Here is a 26336-nt window from a genome sequence, read left to right as displayed (position 1 = left end):
TTAATTACTTCGTAATCACTATTATAAATAATCTTTGTCCTTTTAAAAACCCCATATGCATCTTTGGTTTTTATTTTATAACTTAATGAACAGTGCAGTGAAAGTAATTTAACAATTACCCCTCATTTCTTTTCTTAAAGTAATTATAATGAAAATTACATTAAATATTTTGATAAAACTAGAATGCACATTCCAACATAACAAGGTCTGTTTTAAAAACAAAATTTTTTTAATTTATAATACCAAAAAGGTTGAGTTTTAAAAACGTTGAACTAACAAATGAAAGTTGGCTATGATTTTAATAAAAAATTTCATCATAGTTAATTTAATATTAACCCTCTTGCGTAAATTCCCCATCGCTTACCGAATACAGAATTTTTCATTAACTTAAAAAAGTCCCTTTTTAATGAATTTTTTTCTTTAATCTTTTTTGAGTATTAAAAAATATATTTTTTTTTAACCCAAAGGAGATGAATAAAAGTTAATATTTTTTGTATTTTTGTTACTTTTAACCCTAAAATTTTTATATTGTTTAAGTTTTTTTTAAGAATACAATTTTGTTTTTCATAAAGTTGGACAGTTTTTTAACATTATATTTTCCAAATTCCCAAATTTTTTTAATATTTTTTCTGTAATTCGAAACCATTGATCTGGTATTTTAATTTTTTCGGGCTAAAGGAAAAACATGTGGGGTTTTATTAAAATTTTTTTGGATTTCAAGATCCAAATTTAACTTAAAGTTAGTTTTACCTTTTTCAAATTTAAATTTCTTAAATTGTTTTCGGATATAAAAATTTTAAAATTTCCAGAGGGTAAAAGGTTACACATGCCCAACCGTAAGGTTATTGGGGTCGAGGGACATAAAAGTATTTTTTTCTTTTTTGAATTTAATCCTTCATATATTTATTGTTTGCTTTACTGTATCTGTTTTTAAATATAACTTATTCCTCCTCTCATCCCTTTTTTTAATAAAAGATACATATCAATACAGTTATTAATCTAACTTTTTCCTCATTTTTTTAAAATTGAATCCCAACTAAACCAGGACACTAAAAAAATGACAAGGATCAAATTTTTTACTCAAATAGTTTTTTAAATTTTCGAAATCAACTAAAAGTAAAACTCAGTTTTTTAAAAATGATCAGATATTCTCCCCGTGTTTAAATTTTAAATTTTTTCCAAATATTTTTAGATGTTCTATTCTTGTCAGATTTTTGTTTCATTTTAAAAATTAATAAAACTCTTTTTTAGAAGGAATTCTGTTTCTTTAAATTTTTTTAAAAGAATCCATGTAATCATAGGATAAACCCTTTTGTCTTTAATAATTCAACATTTTCACAAATTTAAAATTTAGTTGAGTGTATTTAAATTCTGGAATATTTTTTATAAGTTATCCAATGATTGAGAAAAAAATTTGGGAAAGAATCAATAAAGACCAAGTTAGAAATCATAAATCCATTATCTTTTCCATATTGTTAGGAAAAACTTAATTTCTTTTTTTAAAAATTTTCCCCTTTTTTTGCTAATAAAATGACCGTCATAACCTCTTAAATTATGAAAAATAACAGGAATTTTATGTGTTAGTTTAAAATTAATATTACATTCTGAGTGAGCACTTCCTCTGAATTTTCCTGTTATATGACAATGATCACGTACTGGCACTTCACCTTCTATATATTCTTTTTCACAGATATGACAAAACTTTTGTTTTTTAAATTCACTTTCATCTTTTTTAGACATTCTCAAATCTTTGTTAAAATGTTCTTTAAATATTTCTTTACAATATTCCTCTTCCTCAAGCATTTTTTCAATAAACTTATAAACTGCATTAGGGCCTCTATAAATCTGGGTTGGTTTAGTATATTTATCGTCATAACAACAAACAACTTTATAGCCGTAACCACAATCTATATGATTTTGATATGGTTCAGTAAATGAAGATTCAGTTGATGGTAAAGCAGTTAAAACTTTTTTAGTTATTGATTCAAAATCAGCATAAATTACAAAAGGTACTGCTAAACCTTTATGATAATTTTTAAATTGTACTTTACTTCCCTCTTTTGGCATTTTTACACCTTGGGTACCATTAATAGCTAAACAATTTGGAATATGTTCATTTAATATTCTTTCTTGAGAAAAATGTTGCAGACAACTTTTACAGAAGTGTTTTTTATTTGCATGTTTTGTTTTGTTAAACATTAATCTATTAAAGTCTTTTATCCAAACATAATGTTGGACTACAGTTCTTGAGGGCTTACAGTCATCATCATTTATTTTATCATTTATTTTATCATTAGTAATTAGCAACATGTCACAGTGTTCTTCGTATTGATATTTTGATATGTACAATGGATAAATACTATTTTCTTCATATCCAAATATATTAAATGATATTTCATTTAAAACTTCTATTTTAGGTATTTGATTTAATGTAACAGGAAATTTAATTCCAGTATAATCAAGATCGTTTATATGTTTTTTATATTTTGAAACTCTATGAGGGATTTCTTTAACAGGAAATTTGTAAGCTAAATGGCACCATCTAAAACATTCGTTATCATCATTCTTTATATTTATTAATCCTTTCATTGGATGTTGTAATGGTTTTGGTAATTCTAAATAACTTGAAGCAGCCAAAGGACTATACTTATATCTATTTATATAATGAGAATCAACTGACTCTATTCTCCAGCCGCTTCCTTCAGAAATCCAATTACCAATTCTATTTATTATTTCATCAAAAGCTTGATGTAAAGTTTTTTTTATTTCGTTTGTGTTAATAATTTCTAAAGCCTTTGATTGAAAATAAGCTGATTTATATATTGTATCAGTTTTATCCATTTTTGCAAAAGTTATTTTTAAAACAACGTTTATTTTTATACCTTTTAAAGTTTTAAGTTCAGATTTAAGTATTTCATAAGAGTCGTTTATAGTTAAATATAATTGATTTTTTGGATCTTGTCTATATGTAATTTTAATTTCAAATTTCTTATAATATTGTTTTGTAGATCTCTCGATTTCCATCTATATATTATATTTAGAAAATAAAATTCGTTAAGCAAAAAAGGATTAAAAAAATAATTAAAAAAATAATTAAAAAAAAATAATAAAATAAATAAAGTTTTAAATTATCTTTAAGAAGAAATAAAATATTTAAATTTATATCTTTTTCCATTAGTTTTTGATATTCCACATTTTACTCGGTTTTCTCCTTTGCAGCACATTGTTATTAACCCAGAATTAATACCAAGGTCTTTAGACGCTGCATAATTGCTTTTATATGTTTTTTCTTCATTAGTATCACAGTCGGTTACAATAACTTTTTTAGGATTGTTTCGAATATTATTTGGTTTGGGACAATCACATAATCTTTCAGCATTTTCTTCTTCAGTTAATAGACAACCACAGTTCCATTCAAATAAATTATTTTTTAAAAGATAAGGATCTATAACATTTTGTAATTTATCAATGACGTGGTTTTTATATTCATCGCTAACTATTTGATCAAGTTTTGATTTAATAACATTTCTTCTTTTAAGAACTTTCTTATATGAATTTTTATCTGGATTCATTATTTCTCCTAAAGTGCTAGATAATTTTGTGCATAATCATTCTATCTACCTTTCTATTAATCATCTATATATATATATACTTATAGAAAAAAATCTTTAAAAAACACACCTAATGAATTATATTGATTTGAGAAATTTGTTTATATTATCTATATTCTTTTGAATAAGATTTTAAATCATTTTTTCTAAATTGTTATCAACTGTTAAAATTTTAATACCTTCTTGAAACATTCTGTTTAACCATTCTTCGTGTAATTTGTGTAGTTTTTCTAAATAATCTAAACCAACTTTGTTTTCTTCCGTTCTGTTTCTTTTTTGAAGTCTTTTAAAACATATTTCTGGGTCGGTTTTTAACTAAACAAATCCATCAATTGGATTTTTTCCGTATGGTTTTATAATATGATCAGTTAAGAAAAGATTGTATACTGCCCACATCGGGGTCATTTATAACACCATTGTCGTGATGTTGTTTTGTGAAACGTTACTGTTAGTTAATAACACGTTCAAGGACAGAAACACCATCAAACTGTTTAGCAGAAGATAACATTTTTATATGACTGTTTAAAGTTGTTAGCTGAAAAGGAAATAAATATTGGAAGGTTCTTGAGCAGCAAGTTCAAAAAGGTTATATGAATTATAACTTGCGAAGCTGGAACCTCGGTTGCACGTGGATCCATAACATTTTGCCATTCGTGAATTGGTTCTGGAATTATATTAAATTAGGATTATATTCTTTAATAATATCTAAAAACGTACTTTTTCCTGATGCAATATTACCTTCAACTGATATAATTTTTCTCATTTTATAAATACTTATAGAAAAAATCTTTATAAATCTTTAATAATCTTTAATAACCTTTAATACAACTCTTCTTCTTTTTTACTTTTATATCCGTTAAGTTTAAATTCCTTCATATGCATTTCAAGAGGTGTTGAATAATTTTTTTTCTTTCTGCATTTCTAATAGTATTGTAAAAATATCCTGAATAACTTTATTTGGATCTTCTTTATTTACTTTTCCAATCCGTGCTTTTGTTATAAGTTGTTTTATTTTGTGATGATGTGTTTTTAAAATAAATTTCTTGTCGTCAAGTTTTAGTCTGTTAGTAAATATGGTAATTACTGATGGAACAGCACCAGCAACTGCTACAAATACAGGAATAGCTGGAACAAGTGCTAATGCAGCTGAACAACCAAAAACACCTGTTGTAATATATAATCCGGTACTTACTCTCCCACAAAATTTATAACTTTTTCTGTAAGCAGCAGCTAGTTTAGTTAAGTGAATAATTAATTGATCTATTGTTTCTATTCCATTATTATTAGAAATAAGATTTTTATTACTCATTTATATAATTAAACTTTTTATTTTCTAAATTAAATTTGTTCAAGATCGCTAAACGGAACCCAACTATTAAATTCTTCACTATAACCTTTCCATTTTACTAAAGCTTGTTTTTTCTTATAGTCTCGTCTAATAACTTTTTCTATTCTAAAAACTTCTTGTGTAGTAGGTAAAAGTTCTTGTTCATAAATGAACCTTGAATTATTTCATCATTTAAATCTTTAATAGTGTATGTTCTGGATTTGTATTATTATTTTATAAATTATAAATATTTCCTCTGTCCAATTTGGTGTATATCCTTTTTCAAAATGTCTTTAAGTTTACTTAAGCGAACTCGATCACCAATTTTAAATTTTGCTTTACTCTTTGGTATCTTTAAATCACCATATAAATTAAAGTAAACAGTACCTTTATTTAAGTTTTTACTAGCTTCGGTTGGTGTCATTTTATACTAGAATGTTTTGTTTGTTATATTTATCAACCATATCCTGCAAATTATCTAAATAAGTATAAGTATTATTTGTTGTAAAATATTTCCACATTATTCTTTTTAAAGTTCTATTAAATCTTTCAATTACTACAGCTTTGCCTTCATTAAATGTATGATACATATTAATCTTATTTTTATTCAAAAATGATTCAAAGTTTTTATTATAAAATTCTTTTCCTTCATCTACCCATAAATTTACTGGTAATCGTCCTTCTAAAATTATTTTTTCAAATGCTTCAGTAACAGATTCTCCAGTTTTATTCTTTAATGGAATAACCCAAGCATATTTACTAAATATATCAATAACGGTTAACAAGTACTTTACTCCTTTATTGTATTTTGAAAAAGCTTGCATGTCAACTAAATCAGCTGACCAAGTATCATCAATATCATTAACTATCACTCTTCGTTTCCTAAATTTTCTTTTAATTGGTTTGTGTAATTCTTCTGCTAATTCATCGCTCCATGTGATTCCGGGGGTATACTCTACCCCCTTTTCCCGTTTTTTGACTTTTGTCCCAGCCCAAGTTTGTATTTTGTTTTAATTATAGGTTTCACAACTAAATGTTTTGCAATCTTTTCTCCAAATGTTTTTGATTTAGTGTTATTTAAATTGGAAAGCATTTGCTTATCACATGTACTCTTTTTTACACCACTGTCATAGCAAAAGTCATGGTCCATACATACTGCATCCAGTTCGTTGACAGGAGGTCCGTTATCTAAAGGATTTCCTGGTCCACAATAGTTATATCCTGGAAGTGTTAAACCTTTTTTAGGTAATAAAGGTAACATTGCTTTATGAATATCTAAATTACCTGCTTTGATAGTACTTTTAACAAATTTTGCTTTCATTTTCCCACAAGACGAACAGGTAGCTTTTATCATTTTTCTCCCATTTTTTGTTATAACATAATGGGGGTTTATATTATCAGTAAATCTTCTTTCTTTCAAACAATATATTTTATTTTGTAAACTCATCTATATCATATGTATTTAAAATTTCTTAGCTGGTTTAAAACCTGTGGGTTTTAAATTGTCCGGTATTTACCAGTCCTGACCAAGGGTTAAAAGGTCAAGTGGGGTTATACTGTTTCAAAACCATCCTAATATTAACTACTATTGCGGCATTGTTGGAAAGCTTTTATTGCCTAGGCAATCCGGGTTTGATTCCCGACTCAGGAATGACATTCTTCTTGATTTAACATAATTTAAAATGGTTAACAACAACTCATGTTATAATGTTTATCATGTGACCAAACTTCAGTTTAAGAGAATGCTCATTTTAGCAAAACTATGAAGTTCACAGTCCCTTTAATATCAGGTCTACTTTTCCGGTGCTGTAAAAAATGGTTAACTTCAACAACGAGCACCATCTCCACATAATAGCAAAAACTGTTTTTTTCTTCTTCTCATTTTATTCATGAATACAACAGGTAGCAGTAAGATAACAGAGACCGTATCAAAATCTAGAATTGCACACTTGAGATTGCAGTGACATTTAGTTGATTAATTATGTCTGTCCGTATATACACTCCAGGAGAACTACGTTCCAACGTAAGTCAAGTCTCATCGATATCATGTGACATACCTCAACGATGAAGCTACGGTATCGCTTCGAATGACCTTGTTGATTCACTTATAATGTGTAATTAAGCATATATTTTACGTTTTCATATTAACTGAAAAGATAAGTTTGATTTGTAGAAGATATATTAGCTATTTGCAGCATTTTGCAAGATACAACGAACTAGTTACAAATACACATTTGTAAGCTACATAAATGTTGCAAGGCCGCAACGATAACATACATTATGTGACAACGTCTCACATACAGTGTTGCAAAGTCTCAGCATCATAATTACCATTTGAACTTATAGAAAATTACACTTATTAGATAGTACGTACATGCGTACGCCGGTAATCAGTACTGTATAGATAATCAGGATCGTAAAGCATTACTTCAAGAACTTTCCACATAAATTAGCTATTTCGTAACAAATGTTTTCGACACCATGTGCAGACGTATTGCTCATTTTGTCCGCATATAATAATTATTATTACGCCGTGCAAATGTATTAGGAACCTGAGACGTCATAACTCGTAACCATACAAGGCGCAAGTGCCCTCAGGACGGATATTTCTGTCGAGTTGGTACACACATAAAAGATTTTTTTTTTGCATATCGTATAAAAATTAGCGTTTCATTCTGACAGATCATTTTTGTTGCATGCCGTATTTTACAAATAACAACAGAAATTTAAAAGCAATTAGAAACACTTCATTTGCAGTACTCATTCTTATGGCAGAGCATGCACCCACAGATTGGGAAATGAACGTCCGTAAGCCGAAGTGACGTCATTACATTCTAGTGAAGCACAATAACAAAGTTCCACTTTAGTTTTATCGTTTAAAGCGTAACGGTATGTTCTTTCCGTAAAATAACGTATTTCAGACCGACAAAAATACTACATGTAAATAGGACGAAGAGAAGGTCTCAAGGTACGATATTGTCTGAGTTCACATATACAATACCATATAATATCAAAGCAGCACAAGTTTTCATAACCAGCACGAGAGCCATCGCATGGGGTGCCAGATGGGTTTTGCAGGCATTGGTAAAGTCGACGGAAAGGCCAGTCCGGATTATTTTTTCTTATTACGTATCTAAAATTATTTCAATTGAGTTTCAATGGACTGCGATCGTGCAATATTTTTCCTTAGTATATACGTTACTATAAATAGTAACAAAAAGCCGTTTAAAACGGTCATTACGGCTTCTGTTTATGTATCCATAATGGCGCAGTGCGCCTCTGGCGCCATAACCATAACGGCCCCGGGTAACCAGAACGTCAGCGCGTTTTGATGTTGACGTCATGAAGCAACATTATTTATGGCGATTGAAAGGTCGCTGAATCAGATCGGTTGTCAAATATTGATGGCATTGTTGATAAAAAAAGCAAAACAAATAATTCTTTGAGGTGTTTGGAAAATATATAAAATGAAAATACCAAAATAAATATGAAGTGAACGTATATTATAAAAAGTCAATAAACGGCTGGTTGTGCCTTCTAGCCGCAATGGCACAACTAGTTTCATAATGGTCCTCGGAATAAAGCCCTTGGGCGATTATAACACTAGACGTGCCATTATGGCAAGAAAGCACAACCCAGTCGTATATTAACTTCGTAGCAATTCTTCATGAAATGATTTTCTTTTCAACCCAAAATTATGCTTTATGTAAGAAAGTACAACTATCAAGGCATTTGATTTTATACAACATGTAGCCTCTTATCCAAATGGTATAGAAATTGAAAAACCCCAGTAAATGCTTGAACAAATGAAAAATGCACTTTAAACTTTTCTTACACGATTATAGGTACACGAGTGATAAACAGGTAAATAGATAGTAGAACGGTGTCTTTTAGTGATAATGGCCATAAAAGAAAATAATAGCCCTCGGGCTATTATCACCTTGGCAGGGCCATTATTACTCAAAGGCACCACTCTCCCATATATTAAACTGTACATATTGCGGACAACGCTTTCATGTCGGAGAGTAATGTTTTCTAAACGTTTAAATGGAAAGAATCGCGTGATGTCCATGACGTCCACGCGCACGTTGCGACATCTATTTGACGTTTCAACTTGCGGAAAATATGAATGCACGTCAGCTTGGTTTGTTTATTAGATTTTCGGAGAAATTCTTCTCGTATTTCTCCAGTTTTTCGTACCAGAAAGAAAATTTAGACATAAAGTAATTACTTGATAGTAGGTATGTAATAAAAACGTTATCAACTGTGTATGTGGATATATGCGCTCGTTCTTTCGCGGATAATATTGCTCCTAAAGTCGCGCAATATTACTGCTGCAGAACAAGTGCATTATATCCACATACAAAGTCAATAACCTATAAATATTGACGTTTTAGTTTTATTTCGGGTGCGTTTCGTCAGTTGTGACGTCAGTTTCATGGATATCGTCATGTTTTTAAATTCTTTAACTAGGACATTTTCAGTTCCACTTGGGTTAAAGAACATTTTTTTTATCATTGATATAATGAATAATACACGTAGTAATTATAAAAAGATTTTTAGATTTGCATCGATAAATAAGCATTCATTCTTCATAAAGTCGCGCAATATTTCTCTATTTCCGCTGCAGAACGCGTGCATATACCTAGATACAAATCTAATAACCTACGATTACATGCTTACTTCAGGTTTCTTAGTTGCGTCCTGTGCTTCAAAAGAATCTTTTTACAGACTTAATAATAATTAAGGTGTGTGCATGCAATAGTATAAGTTAACTCCACGCTACCCCGTACATATTGCTAGTAAGATATCTTGGAGAAACCGTCAAATGATAATAAAAGAAACGGATAAAAAGATACTAGTACATATGTACATACTTTGAACAAAATCTGATTTTCAGTCACAGACTTGCTGGTACATTTCACTCGAATATAAGTAATGTTTAGCCGCAAGACTTCGATGAGTGTCAGTAACGCTTACCTATGTCGCGTTTAGAGTTAGTAACATCATCGGTTAGAATGAGGAACATCATATTAAATAAATATTGCCTGTTTATGATAAAGCAGTTGCAGTAATATATTTCTAAGATTATAACTGGCATTGCCTTTAATCGATCATTGACTGTCAGTAAGTATTGCTGTTGAAAAATGTAGTATATTTGTTTTATTCTGGAAAATAGCAAAATGCTTCTATTTTCTAAATAACAGACAACTGTTTTTAAGATTTAAATGTTTTGATAAATTTATGCGATTACTTTTAGAATCTGAATACATGTTCAAGTCAAGACATAAGTAAATATCATAAAAGTAATTGCTATATATGAAAATAATATAAGCCGTGTTATATTGAGCGATACGGTAACCAGAAGTCGTTGAGATATGTCACATGATATCGTTGAGACATGACTTACGTTGGAACGTAGTTCTCCCGGAGTGATATATATCAATTTAGGCTATTTTCACCAAATTGTGTATGCTGTTATTCTATGCGTAGGAGTGAGGAGTGTGGGGCTCTAAAACTGTGCTATACAATTTACAACGGAACCTCAACAAAAATGATTCAAAGAATTCATTTAAAAACGTGATACAACAGTGAATAGATAAGTGTTTAAAAGAAAGAGTTGGCTGTTGTTAATGGAAAAACCTTCATTTTTCGAACTCATTAACTAACTCAACCATTTTGCTTCACCAGAGAGGCCTGTGATGTCTAGGTTGATAATGAAATACAGCAGGGAAAAACAACAAAAACACAATGTGCGAAATTGTATTTGATACGAAGCCAGAAATGAAGAAACCAGCAAAACATCATTTTCACCTAAGTTATAAAGAATATGTTACATGGTCTTACTTCTTAAGCTTCAGATAATGAATCTGTTGCAAAAACAATAAAGAAACGTCGTAATATACACTGTATTGTAACTACAACGGTAGCCGTGTGATTTGATTTGTCGAATATGGTCGCTCAAAACAACAATAAAAATATCAATAGAACATCATGTTAGTTCTTGACGATATTTACTACGTCTTATTAAGTTTGTTACCGAACTGTATTCAGCAAACGCTTGCATGGCGATCTAAAAGGTATTTAGCACAACTATATTTTCTAAACTTATGAAACTTATTCAGTTTCGTGTCAAAGGTTCCAAATGTTCATTTTTATTGACAATATAATCAAACTCTTTCGATATAATGGATGTAAATATACATCATAATAATCTAAAATGTAAGTATACATAAACTGTGACATGTGCAAAGTTCTCAAGATTCAAAAGGACCAAAAACGTGGAGTGTGATAGAAACATAAATGCAATGGTTTGGATAACAAGTGTACACCGGTTTGGAGGACTTAATCTCTTTATATATTTGTGGTTTGGGCTTATTTTTTAACGACAATAATGATTGTTCCTAAGTAATGTTTCCATGTTTTACATGGAATGTACAGGTTAGTGTTACATGTTCAATCAATAACTCTTAAACCGCCTCAATATGTCAGCTTTTTGTGCGGGAGATAAAAGGTTTTAAAAAGACGTAAAAAATGGTACCTTGTACTAGTATTCAAAGGGTTTAACCAGCAGAAACAAAGGGTTCTTTTTCTGTATCCACATGTATATATAAGTAATAAAATACGATTAAACTAAAACAAAATAATCTTTTTATTACATGTTTTGACTAAATTTACCCATTTAATAGTTTCTTATCAGTGCAAATTTTATTTGATATTTTTCACAGTGAACATACCAGATGTATTATACTCCAATATTTCGATATTCACTGAAAAACATGAAATAAAAATACTTTCGCGGGAGGTTTGTACTTGAACACTTTAAAATCTAACTTTCTTATAGAGACTTGCACGAGTATTTCAAAATCCTTGCATTTACTTTTTTAGCAGTACAATACCTTGTACATATGCATAATTTGGTTTGAAAAAATCTTAGCTGTACCCGCGAAAATATGTGACAATTGGAGAACACAGTGCTTGGGCTTTTGAAGACTAAACATTTACATAAGAGATGAGTCTATGAAAGCTCGAATATAATATTCTTTTATTGCCACGCCATAAATTAATTAACAGTGCAATTTTCCGAAAACGACTTATTACGGAAACTATTGTTATTTAATCAATCTGTTTAATGATCTTAATAGTTAAACACCTAAAGTCTGATGTCAGCCAAGTGTCGTATTTTACTGCGTTTTGGTTTAAAATGAGAGCGCTTTATTCCACAGTCGCACATACAGCGCGGATAACTACGTCTAGCTACGGACAGAAACGTAGTAATCCGTATCGATCCGTACCTGAGCCGTACCTAAGAGTAGTCATTCGTATTAATCCGTACCAAAACGTGGTCAAAACTTATTCTAAACTTGCAAGTTTCTCCAACTTTTGAACATGCACAAAAGTTTGAGCGAACCGTAGCCATTTGAGCGTGACTTTAGTCCAACTTGGCTGAAACTTATTCATCCGTAATTAAACGTACTTAAACGTAGTTATCCGTGCTGTTACGTACCTCTCCGTAGCCGAACGTAGTTATCCGAAGCTGCTCGTACTTGAGCATAAATCAACGTAGTTTACCGCAGACCCGTCCGTGCGCTGGGCAAGTTGCAAGGCACAGTAAAACGTAATTCAACGTAGTACCTCGTACCTATCCGTACTTATTCGCGTCCTGTGATTGTTTTGTCCATTTTTCCCGTACTCACGGGGGAGGAAGTGTTACACGAAGGATGAAGTTCTTCTGAAAACCTCTTATGTTTTCTTCTGATAACTGTTACGGAGTTCCTGGAAAACTTTACAGAGTTCTTCTGATGTCTGAATGACGAGCCAAGGAATCAGTGGATAAAGTTGTATTGATTTATCTTTAAATAGAGAGAATGGGGTGTAAAACTAAAGTTTGATGATCAAGGTTGCCTGATGTCTTGTGCAATGCGTCAGAAAGAAACTGTTTAGTCTAATAATCAGCGCCATTTCTTTGAAATAAAGACATTTTGAGTAAAACAACCAAATCGTTTGCTTATTCATACATATTATTCTTCGTATTCACATTCTTCATCCTTACCACATTTAATAGAATAATTTTAGCGCAAAGTTGCAATCATAAACCATTTTCTAACAATTTTATGCCCGATTTTTCAAATGTTACGGAATTCAGGTGATAACTCTGAAGATGTCACAGAGTTCCTATGATAACTTTTATTACTGCCAGGGTGTTTCTTGAGCTATGTTAAGATACTTTTTAGCTAATTTAATTATTTACAAAGGGTGTTAATGATGTTCTAACGTAATATATTTATCCAAGGCACAGTATTGTGGTTATATCATGTACGGCATGAGTCTTTCGTAAATTTTAAAATTATGTGCAGTATAATGACATATATAGTAAAATACGAATAGATAACAAATGCAGTAAATTGAATTTTTTCGTTCTATTAATGGATGTGTCAATGTTCGTGAACAACGGTTTATTGGTTTCCGTTTTGATTTCAGTCTGCATCCTGTACAGGGTAGTATGTCAGTACACAGATAATGCCCTGTATATTATTTTAATCCGAATTAAACTATACGGATGTTTTCACCAATAATCACCAATAATCAAATGAGAAAGTTATTGACCGAACACTTATGTAAGTTATTACTCGTTCAATTATTCATAAGATTATAATTGTATGACCTATAATATTTCTATACATCAATTGTCAACTTTCCTATATCAGCAAGCAGAACCTTAATTAGTTGATTGATCCGTGTTATATCTACCCATTGCTCTTATACTGTATTCACATAAAATATTGGAATATTTAACACGGTTTTATGCAATTAGTTATGCCTGAATAATTTGTATTAAACACAACTGTCGTTGCAAAGATAACATTCGCTTTTTTGGATGACCAAAATATCCAAAAGTACGGTGATTTTATTTTTCAGTTATAAACACTCATAAACTTGCACAAAGACAAGCAATGACGGGCAGTTTCTTAGGTTGTATACTCTGGTCTAGATGAATTGTGGTATGGTAACGTTAATCAACGTTAAAAATTCATTCTCTTCTATTGAGAATTTCTAATTTTATAAGTAAATGTTTTATTCTATTTTTTATCATTTGATGTCTTTTGCGTTGATATTATCAATGCTAGGCATCTCAAATGTTATTTTTGCGTCCGACATAACAACAGGGCAGTCTTTTTATTGATTGGTGTTTTTACATTTATAAAAAGATATACATGTAGATTTACTAATAAGCTACGTCATGTGACGTCAACTTTAGATTTGATAATATTTCCTTAAAATTACACAATATGCTATTAGAATCATACTACAGTGATGTTAAATTGTCAAACTTACATTTTGATTGGTACACTATCTCCCTTGATTGACTACGAAGTCCTCTTTTTCATTAAAAATTTGTTTTGCTAGTATTTTAAATGATTACACGTCATGTCGTTTAATTATTTTGTAAGTTGATTTTTTTTAAGAAATAATTTATAGCAAAAGAGTGTTTTAACACTATTTATGCACGATGGGCGGTTATACGTCGGGCGTAATAATTTCACGAGGGCGCAACCCGAGTGAAATTATTTGTACGACGTATTACCGCCCGAGTGTATAGTGTTAAAGCACGGTTTTGCTATAAATTATTTCGATTCTAATATGCCTTTAATCTAAAACAGTAGATAAAATATAGTAGCGCTCTTTCTTGATCGCAACAAAAACTTTGACTTCACCGCAAGTTAACGTGTCGTCATTCTAGCGTAAGCGTGTTTTAACAGAGACAAGCATATTAGAATTCTTATTTAAACACATGGCTATTTCATAACATACGTAGTTTATGCCACTACTTGTCTTGTAATATTTTACGTTTATAAATGTATCTTATTTAAGTATTCTTAGACTAACTTAAATAACATTCTACACTCGAATTTATATCATTTACAGCGTCTTCTACAGTGTTCGTTAAAAAATCTTTCAAACAGAGGCATAACGTTGTTTTGTTCCAACACTATAATGATGCCGAACTTCTAGCATATCAGTTATAAACTTTACCATCCTTTGAAGATATTTGATGAACTTTGAGTTGAATGTTACTATGTTTAAGTGATAAAATATGAAAACCATATTAGATAGACCCCATTCCTATTTATGTTTTACCATACCAAGACGTTTAAACTTAGACACATATATCATCAAACTCGTGTAATATGGTAATCTGATGAAAAGGATCGTCAGTTAGCAAAGTAGTGAACCATTTCGTTATGCTGTCCTGGCGTGCGCCAACGCGCCATACAAAACGTTGAAAGTTTAGTGTGTCGTTTTGGCGTGCGCACTGACGCGATAAAAACGAAACTAACAACGCGACATAACGAAGCATATTGAACGCGACAGAACGGATATTATATTTCGCGCATGCGCGCGCGCCATCATTAAAAGTTTTGTGTTAGTGAATGAAATGTTTCGTAGTTTCGCGTTGACGGTGTGCGTTTTTAACAAAGATTTCGTTTTGGCATGTTGGCACGCGCGCAAAGATAACACAATGAAAAGTGTTACAAAAACGGTGTACACACCAACGCGACATAAATAAATATCCTAAATTAGCCACTATACCTATCAGATTTTTGGACTCCTGATATCTTTATTTTCTTCATGTTATAACTTTATGTTTCATTCAATATGCTTACAGTCGCTTGTCAGTGACTACATGTCGGAAACATAACAGGTGATATCAACATTATTATATGCTCTTTTCTAACAAGTATTGACATTGCATTTACCAATAAGTGCTTGTTTCGGGTTAATTTGATCTTAAACTTAATTGTTCTTTATTATTCAACTGTATCATTTATTCTCTGGCTAAATAAACAAAAGAGTATGTGTTTTAAACCTTTGAATGTCATATTGCTCTGTCTTAAGTAATTTTACTAATTATAGATATCACGTGGTTATTGGCCAAATATAATTGATACATTATACCATTACCAGCTAACACATTTGAATATTGGAATCTGTATTGCACGTAAGTATTGTACCTGTTGTAATTTACATTTTCTTCGTTTACATGACGACTAAATGAGCTTATTATGTACAACACCTTTTATATGCAAATCATTGTGGTTTTGATTTAAGCATATCGAATATCTTAATAGGACCAAATAATAACTTTATATTGTGATATAACAGTTGTAACATAATCTATACAGATCCAAAGACCTAACCCCATTTGCTATTTTTCAAGTAGTTTAAAAATTACTGGAAGTACATTGCTTAAATTAAGGGGACAGTTAGACCGATCTATGAATATCAACATATCGAAATTTCAATGGTATTAAATTACTCAAAAAATATGATTTTATTTAATTTATTCATTTTACTATTGAAGTCCATTTTTAAAAAGTCACAAAAATACACATGAAAGATGCGTCTTTAGAAAATGAATATATAAAAAATTATAGAAATAAGCAAGTGTAGATTTTAATATTTTACTTGGAAATGTTTGAATATCACACACCTGATAAATGCTCTTTTACGATAGGGCATGACACGCCACTATTATGTTTTTGCTGTCATTTTCTTCCCCCACAACATTTTTCGCTTGTTTGTAAATTCTATATGTTTTAGAGTATTTTTGTGATTTTTCAAAGATGGGTTGAAGTCTTAAAATGAGGAATTAATATGATATCATAATTTGATTATTTTTGTGAAATTACAAAAACTTATCAACAGCATATTGTTTCAGCGTAGACAAAATTTCAAAATTGTAAGTTCAATATTTTTCAAATTACTGGCAAAAGAACTAATGGCATGTTAGCTGTTTTGTTCGGTATATTAATACAATATTTTATCATTTATCACGTGACTTTGTTTAGTAATAACTGATATCATCATTCTTTGTATAAATGCTCAATGCCAATTCCTTATTTGGCTAAGATGAATATATAAACATCCCAAGTGATTTAAATGTTTCATGCGCAAAATTGTTATTTCGGCTTTCAGCGCATATGAATTTACCAGTAAATTAATATCATACGCGCAATAACAACACTATTTTGGTTTTCTACGCTTGTGATATTATTTCCCATGCTTTCCGTTTGGTGATATGATATTAAAGACTGCAACTATCAAAGTTGACTAGGCGCTGATTGATTTTTATTTCCACCAAGCATTCGTCTCATAATAACTAAGATAATCCCCAAAAAACAAAAACAAGAAGAAGAAAAAGATTTTACAGCAAACGTGCCACCTGTTTGGAGTACGATCTTCAGCCTATAATGGACAAAAATAGCTACAAGTGATTTATCTTTATTTTATTGCTGTAAATATTCTACGATTGACTTATTATTTCAATAAATAATTAAACTCTTTATGTGGATTTTTCCATTAAATGTTTAGACCCTTAAGGCCTATATATTTTCGATATCATATTCGATATCATAAAATAAATTTTGCATTCCGTTGAGGGTGACATGAAAAATCATTTCCATATCACACTCTCAGGAATGTGATGTCTATTATATTGTCACATAATTTTTTTTGTAAAAATAATGAGTGTACAAAAATAGTTATAATAATAATAATAATAATAATAATAATAATAATAATGACTTTATTTATTGAGGCAACACTATTAGGCATGCCCAATCTTCCAAGTGGGCCTCAAAATTATGTACAATATTTACAAATAGATTTCAAATACAAATTTGACAATAGCATGATTACAACATTCTAAGCATATTTTATGTTGTTCATTTTCCAGTTTGTTAAATAGGATCTTTTGAACTGCTCAAGACTGTTAGAATTTTTTACTTCAAGAGGTAATGTGTTCCAGATTTTTGGTCCCGAGTATTCAAGGGATTTTCTGTACAGTTCTAAGTTTGGTTTAGGTACTTCAAGACATTTATTTGATTCTGATCTTAAATTAATGTAAGGATTATGTACAAATTTAAATTTACTTTGAAGATAGGATGGACTAAGATTGTTAATTGATTTAAAGACTAACATTGCTTTCTTATAATGCAGTCGTTCGTTGAATTTCATCCAGTTCAGCTCTTTAAACAAATCTTCAGATGGAAAATCAAAACATTTATCAAGGATGATTCAAGCTGCTCTTTTTTGAAATTTTGTAATTTTTTCCATTGAATCCCTGTTGCAATTACCCCAAATCGTGCAGCAATAATCCAAGTGGGGTAAAATATAAGCATTAAAGAAAAGTTTTCTCTGGGGAATATCTAGGTAGCATTTTATTCGTTGTAAAAGATAAAGTAAGGAATTGCATTTCTTTAGTGTGTTATCAATATGACCTTTCCAGCTTAAGTTATTACTGACATGTACACCTAACAGTTTTTCTGATTCTGTATATTCGACAGTTTCATTGTTGAATGTAAGAGGCGATGGGTTCAAAGTATCTTTATTAGTTCCTCTTGATGAGATAAACATTGCTTTGGTTTTTTGTACATTAGCTGTCATATAATTATGCTTGCACCAGTCCTCAATTTTAGAGAGTACAGACTGTAATTCAGAACTGATTTCTTGTTTGTTGTTTCCAACAACAGTTAAGGTTGTATCATCTGCAAAAATATCAGTGAAACAGTCTTTCAGATGTTGGGGCAGATCATTAATATATAAAATAAAAAGCAGAGGGCCGAGCACAGAGCCTTGAGGGACACCAGACATTATTGGCTTTGATTCAGATATTTTTCCAGAAATACATACTTTTTGAAATCTATTACTTAAATATGATTTAAAACAATCTAGTGATTCTTGACTAAAGTTATATATTTTTAGTTTTTGCAGCAGTACCGAATGGTTGACTAGGTCGAATGCTTTAGACAAGTCTAAGAATATTGTACCAACTAGCTGTCCATTGTTAATTGCATTTTTCCATTTATCAGCTATAGATGTAAGGGCTGTTTCACAGGAATGGTGACTTCTAAATCCTGATTGATATTCATATAAAAACTTATTGATTTCAAGGTAGGCTTTCAAACTGTCACTGACATGACGTTCAATGACCTTTGATAATACAGGCAAAACTGATATTGGGCAATAGTTTTCTTTTTCTGATTTAGACCCTTTTTTTGAATATTATAGTTATTTTAGCTAGTTTAAATTGATCTGGGAAAATACCAGTATTAATGCTAAGATTTATTATAGTCTTCAATGGTGCTGCAATTATTTTGTACGATGACTTTAGAAATCGAGCACTTACTCCATCTAGCCCTGTTGCTTTTCTAAGGTTAAGAGTTTTTAGATGATTTGCTACAAATTCTTCTGTTATCAGTGGGATTTTAAATTCATGAACATTGTTTGATTTTACATGGTTTTCTAAGAATTCCAAGTTATACTTGTCATTTTGACATTCAGAGTGTTGAGTTTCAGAGTGTTGAGTTTTCTTATATATTTCAACAAAAAAGTTATTAAAAACATCAGCTGCCTCTTTAGGATCCGTAATAGGATTGCCATTATCATCATTTATGTAGTTTGTTTGATGTTTCATTGATTTACCAGATAACTCTTTCAAATGATTCCACAACTTTTTTGGATTTCTTTCATTGTTGTTTATAACATCTCTATAGTATGACTTCTTTGCATATTTTATAATTTGTTGAACCTTATTTCTCCAAGATTTGTATTGAGTTGAATCCCCGGATTTCTTAAAGGAGTCTCTTGTTTTCATGGCACTTTGAATTTCTTGATTAAACCAGCCAGGCTGATTGTTACTAGACTGAGACACGTTTATGAAATTATGTTTCTCTAAATATTTGTCTAAAACGTGCTTTTACGATTTGTTTTATATTTCTTCTGTGTAACACAGAAAATGTATATAGCTTTATAAAGATAATCAAATATTTCACCCCATCGAGTAAAAAGTAATTTTAAATCCGCCGTTTGCGTAAATTGCTGCACTGACTTTCTTTCACCAGTCTGAGACCTTTTATCATGCTTTTCAAAAACATTTCACAAAATTTCTGAAGAAAAAAAAACACCTCACATTAACTGTGTGATTATATTATCAATAATGAAATGGGAATAATTGGTCCGAGGAAAGTGTTGGCCGCCAAACCCAATCCTAAGTAAACAACCGTATAGTATTGATTTTATTTGTATGTCTCTTGCAAATAAATATGTAAATCGCTCAACTGAACTTATCCTCTATTACTGATATACTATTCTATATTTAAAAAGAGGGTACAAAGCGCACCCATATTTTTGACTTTTTTGTCTATGCCCCACGCTACCTTAGCTGTTGTGTCACAGCGTTTCATATGTACATTTTATGTTAACCCTCGAAAAGTTAGCTCTGCAGTTTCCAAAGTTTAAAGTAGAGTAAGCTTTATTTTAGAATAAGATAGTCTAGATTAAAACATTAATGACGAACTGATTGTGCTATGTGGATAGAAATAAAGATACAAAATACATTAAAAAGACAATAAAGTTTAAGTTAGTATATATTAGAATGCATACACGGGTCCGAAACAAAAGCTTATTCGTACTGAAGTAAATAACTATAATTGTAATGTGAAATGAATCATTTCATTTTCTATGATTTCTTTTACAGTTCTAAAACATGCCGACAGTATATTTTGTTGGTGTAATCCTTACACTTGGTGCGCTCTCTGACGGACAAACGATTGGTGACATAACGATGTTACACACTGCATTGCTTTTGGAGTACAACAAAGACGTCAGACCAGCAGTTGACCAGTCAAAGCCTGTTGACGTGAACCTTACATTTGAACTCGTCTCATTACGGGAAATAGACGAGATAATGGAGAAAATTTCGATTGTTGGAATATTATGGATGTTTTGGGAAGAACCAAGAATGATATGGAATCTATTAGAATACAATACAACTTTTACAACACGACTTTCAAGTACAAAGGTCTGGAAACCAGAATAAGTGATAGCCCATCCCATCGATTCGACAAAAGCGATTGGTTTTGATCACAACTGGTATCCTGTACGCTATCATTACAATGGGATGGCCGTCTGGGCTCCAGGTGACGTGATGACGACAACGTGTAACATAGACATAACTTATTACCCCTTTGATACGCAAACATGTGATGTGACATTCATTCCATGGGGCTCTATGATAAGCGAAATGAACTTGCACGTTGCCCAGAAGGAAGTTTCTAGGAGGTTGTTCACGGAAAATGGGGAATGGGCTCTCCAGAAGGCAACCACAGCTACAGGACTATTTGACGGGATATATCCTACATACAGTGTTGTGCTTGAACTGAAAAGGAGGCCGACTTTTGTCGTCGTCAACGTCATTTTGCCCGTTTTGTTTATGGGATTTTTAAATGTGCTTGTGTTTTTCCTGCCTGCCAAGTCTGGAGAGCGTGTTTCATTTGCCATGACAGTTTTGCTTGCATTCGCTGTATTCCTTACACTTGTCGGTGACAACATGCCGAAAACATCAAAACCCATATCGGCATTATGTTATTTCCTGCTAAACAATCTTATACTTAGCTCCCTTATAATGACTGCGACGATTGTAAATCTCAATATTTATCACAAAGATGATAACATTTCAGTCCCACAATGGCTGGCGACAATCGTACGCACGTTAAATTGCATGCAACGTCCCAAGAGAACAAAGGTTGGAAACCTTGATGAACGTGATAGAAAAGCCGATAACAAAAAGATGAAGTCAGAAAATCTAGAAGCTGACCCAGACGATTTGCCTGTGTACTTGAAAGACCGTATAACGTGGTGTGATATAAGCAAAACATTGGATTTTGTATTTGGTGCGGTGTCGATCTTGTGGCACCTTATTACGGCCGTCGCCTTCTTTATTCTTGTAGTCTAGCGCACTGTAGTCGCATCCGAAAATAATTGATTTACGTTGTTAACTGTTGATCTAGACAAACGCAGCATGTAGATAAATGTAAATGTGATAACGTTTGGTTTAACTTTCATTTGTTCATAAATCTATATTCATAGAACATGCACTATACATCCAAAATAAATGATTGATTAGGACTTTGCCACGCAGACACACATTTCCTGGATCTTAATAAACATTTCTAGTTACGATAGTTGATAATTAGGATTTTATGTAAAACAAAATTATATTTATGCGTAAGAAACAATTGCTCATGAATGCTTATACTAGAAAGAGTAACATCGCTTCCATTAGTATCGCTTGCGATACGTCCATCCGAAATTCAACACGTGCGCCAGAATAAGTGGTCACATCGCAAGTAACCTTGGCATTTGCACTGCTCCAGATAAATTAACAGATGCACTCGGAGGTCAAAGCTACACGTGTCAATAGCGTTTGCAATGAGGCTTTCCAGAAAATAAACAAAGTTCCGTGAACGCAAGAACTTATAAGGGTCACACCGCACTATCAATGCACACATTCAACTGGTAAAAATACTTATACAATAAGGGTACTTAGCATGCGACTGTTTCATATGTTATATTAAGTCAGGTGTTTTTTGTATTGAAATGTCTAACAAATTCACTGAACGACGACATGTACACTTACTACTACTTACATAGAACAACAGAATTGAATGGACAAACTTGACTGACCAGACTTAACGAAAAATGGAGAACTCCAAAGAAATCCGAAATACCACAGGTAATTTTATCTTCCTGTCCATGCATTATGTATTTAACTAATGACTAACCACTGCAAACCGAAATACATGCCTTTATCAAATTACGGAGAGAAGGACGTACCATTTGGTCACGAAATAGGGATTTGCTATTTCAATCTACCTGCTGAATCGTTACCGTAGTTTACACACTGCGACGCCCGTCATCCTGAAAATACAAATTATGGCCCCATAACAAGGAAAGTAAAATCCGACCATATTCAATAGAAAGAACTGGATAGCATTTCTTTTGACAGCACTGCATTGATTACATAATTCGGTTAGGCAGCAGCACTATTTACATATTAACAATTCCGTGAGCAAGGAAAATAAAATTCCAGATTCTATTCAGTACGGGAAGTTTTGCATAGCTAAAACTTGCTTATAAATGTCAATAACTTAACCGAGTTTCAAAACTTTCTATATGTTTTTTTTCTTTAGACAAGTCACAATTATCGAATTTGTGTACGGTACTCAATGAACCCGTTCGAAATAGAAAGTTGTTATTGGAAATATAAATGAAAATTTGTTTATTTGTTATAGATTAGGACGAAGAACGAATAATTTCGCTCTTTCGCTGTTGGAAACAATAAGTGCTATAATGAAATCATCTGCAGATTTTTTTCAATAATCCTGAACATTGTGATCAAGTATAAATCAAATATTGACATTGAACGAGAAGCAAATATATTACAAGCAATTATAATTCATTCAGTAAACTCGGACAAGGTATATTTTCTGACGAAGCGGGTGTTCTTAGAACAATATGCAGCAAAATACGTCTAAGCAAACAACAACAAATATCTCCATTAAAAACTGTGCTATACGTGTATTTAATCTACTTTCAACGGTAACGACCTCAAGGAATACTCCTAATAACTGTGTTTGTTTTTCTTCCGAATGCATTAATTAACACATTTTAAAGAAACGTAATTCAATGAATACGTTATTCGTCTATACTACAATACTTTTTGTATTTTTTTCCCGTCACATTACTTTGAATGTAACACGAACGCCTTTAAAAGACGGACAGCCAGATCTTACTTTATAGCTTTATATATTGTTTTATATTTTATATTCTGAACCTATTTGTTGACGCACGCAGATTTCTAAGAACACCTATAATGCACAAGCAAAAGACTTTGAGAAATAGTTTCAATTGTGTTGAGAAACGACTTTCGTCTAAAATACGTATATATGCTTAGAAAGGACGTTAAGCACTTTCAAGTTGAAAATAAGGCCGTTTGTCAAGATGTGGATATATATGGCTCAAAGATGTTTCTACACCTTATATGTCAATCACCACACAAGATTGCTATGTCTTATACTAGCAGATAAACTATCTTGAACGTCCAATGTTAAACCGCTGTGCTTGTGAGACATATCCCATATATGATTTTACAATTGCTACATCGACTTAATGATCCGTATACCAATGATTTTCAATAATGTCAGGGATCAAGCAAATAGCAGAGTAGCATACATTAATAGCATATTTTCTTTCAATACGCTGACACTACTTTTACTATTGGTCTGGTCAGTTTGTTTGCAGCTTCTTTGAATCAACAACATACGAGTCCTACCCCATAGATGTCAATATATCTACCTTGATTCCTTAATGGTCAGCTATAGCTTTCAATTGTCACAAAGGTGTAAGCATTATGTCACTGTACTTCGCCAATGTTACTGAATATTTTGTCGTTTGTCTGTAAGCTGGAACTCTCCCTCCGTCGAAATAATTCGCCACCTTAGAGAGAAGTTGGTCCGCTTATAAAGTATAGACAAACTATGTGTTTATACTTCTTTTCTTTGTCTCAGGATCTCGATGTTCAGCTTAAATATATAGTTGTCGTCTGTAGCATTGTACACTGATATGTATATATCTATCGCTGGATATCGAATAATTTCTCGGTGTTTTGTTTTGTTAAATCCGTTTTTATTCCATTACGCTGACATACGTGCTCATAGCTGTTTCAGGCCATTGCATATCAATCGCTGGCCCGGTGAAACAAATTCTCAATTTCAGGTCGATGCCTTGATACAATCCAAATTTCATATACTGTAGTTGCAATGTTTTTAATAAGACTTTAATTCAAGTTCCGGATGTATGTTTTGAAAATGTTTTGATACTGTTGTGGGTAGATTTGATTAGTATATACTTGCAGAAATGTTACATAGTCAAAGATCACGTAAAGTATTTTACAATGAGCACATGTTCTAACAGATGATTGGTTATGTTTAAACATAAAATGAAATAAAGGGACAGGCATTTAATACCCAAAATCTTATGATTTACCATAATACAGCTATAACTACAGCAACTAAATTGTAAAGGGGGCCATGCTCTAGCTTTGTTAATATATCACGTTATTAATACATCCAAAATACAAATTGATCTGACACCGTTATGCTGAGTTATGCTTCGATAGGAGGAAAAGTTATACGCTAAAAGTTCCATAATTGATGCCGACCTGCCTGATAAAACGTAATCAATAATAATCTAAGATCATACTGAACAAAGGTTGATTTAATTTAATGAGTTCATAATGTTAATGATTTAAAATGAGCCGCGCCATGAGAAAACCAACAAAGTGGGTTTGCGACCAGCATGGATCCAGACCAGACTGCGCGCATGCGCAGTCTGGTCTGGATCCATGCTGGTCGCAAACCCACTATGTTGGTTTTCTCATGGCGCGGCTCAAATAATATGGCCCAATATTTACCGATCTTTCATTGTTTCATTTGATCTTATATTTTCCATTTCATTGTTTATTCTTTTGAATATCAAACATAGAAGTGTGTGATATGTAATATTCTTAAAGCACAAACGTGATTCTAGTTAAGTCTAAGCATTTTTACAAATAATGGGTATCACGTGATCATTGACTAGATCAACTCATCAAAACCCTTTATATGTTACTGCACTACACTTTCGAATACTGGAATCTGTTTGACATGTAAGTACAATTTTAGTCGTCTCTGTGGGATCTTAAGTAAACGACATTTCACCTCTCTTTTTTTTAAACCAAAAAATTATCTGAGGAAACCACAGTATATACAGTAATGCTGTACCGTACTGTACTATGAATACTTTATTTAACATTTTGTTTTATGCTTTTCGGTGAAATAATGGGAATCATCAGACACCAACCACCCTGTAAGTGATCTACTTGTACATTGTGTATTAATTTCTAGTTTTTTCACATAAAACGGGGTGAAAATTGTAGCCACTTTTTATTCTTTATAGTATAATACTTGATTCAAATAACCCCATTTAACGAGAATTTCCATAAAGGACACTTTAAACAATTGTCATATGTGTCTTTGTAACGTCACAAGATGTCTGATGTAATTTACGTTTACGCACGTCTGTTCCCCGCACTGAGATAAAAATGTGTTGCAAAATGCATATTGCAATGTAAATAAGAATGAATTTAAAATAAATTTTGTTTGTTTTTTTTTTTCTCGTAAATATGGAATATATCTCACCTTGAAGTCAAACAATGTTAACATTTCAGTTTAGTGATACCATTGAATAATTTGAAACGTGATTTATCTCCAGAAATTTATTCAGACAGATATCTCACCGGACATGCAACAATATATATATCCTTAAATTTTACTGTTTAAACTTGTTTTGAATAAACCCGGTTTCATTTTTCTACATGTTTATATTCTAATGCAGTTTTAACCGAAAGACTATCCCAAACATGTGCGGGCTCAAGTTATACATGTAAATAAAGCTAAAAATAGAAATACCTTTAAACGATTTCTTCTCATGAACCACTTGATGGATTTTCATCA

At 31.6% G+C, this 26336-nt stretch overlaps 2 protein-coding genes across 2 annotated transcripts in view; one reads left to right on the top strand and one right to left on the bottom strand.

The window, feature by feature from the left end:
* LOC128550025 (neuronal acetylcholine receptor subunit alpha-6-like) overlaps positions 1–19597 on the bottom strand; it is a 33674-nt gene extending 14077 nt beyond the window's left edge. Inside the window, exons 1-3 of the mRNA XM_053527868.1 lie at positions 19426–19597; positions 18771–18857; positions 18243–18488 (exon numbers count right to left, since the gene is read on the bottom strand). Of these exons, the coding sequence (XP_053383843.1) occupies positions 18243–18488; positions 18771–18857; positions 19426–19597 (505 nt within the window). The remainder of the gene's footprint in view (positions 1–18242; positions 18489–18770; positions 18858–19425) is intronic.
* A 1305-nt stretch (positions 19598–20902) lies between these two features.
* LOC123535682 (neuronal acetylcholine receptor subunit alpha-6-like) lies at positions 20903–21736 on the top strand. The gene has a single exon (XM_045318428.2). The coding sequence runs from the start codon at positions 20903–20905 to the stop codon at positions 21734–21736; it is 834 nt and encodes a 277-aa protein (XP_045174363.2).
* Positions 21737–26336: the final 4600 nt, after the last annotated feature.

The sequence above is a fragment of the Mercenaria mercenaria genome, chromosome 17 (assembly GCF_021730395.1).
Source record: "Mercenaria mercenaria strain notata chromosome 17, MADL_Memer_1, whole genome shotgun sequence".
In the NCBI taxonomy this organism is placed as follows: domain Eukaryota; kingdom Metazoa; phylum Mollusca; class Bivalvia; order Venerida; family Veneridae; genus Mercenaria; species Mercenaria mercenaria.
The sequence above is the reverse complement of the archived record's forward strand: the minus strand, read 5'-3'. Positions and strand labels throughout refer to the sequence as shown.

Excerpts from the sequence above, each read along its gene's own strand:
- LOC123535682 (XM_045318428.2), top strand. The coding sequence starts at position 20,903 with ATGGCCGTCTGGGCTCCAGGTGACGTGATGACGACAACGTGTAACATA.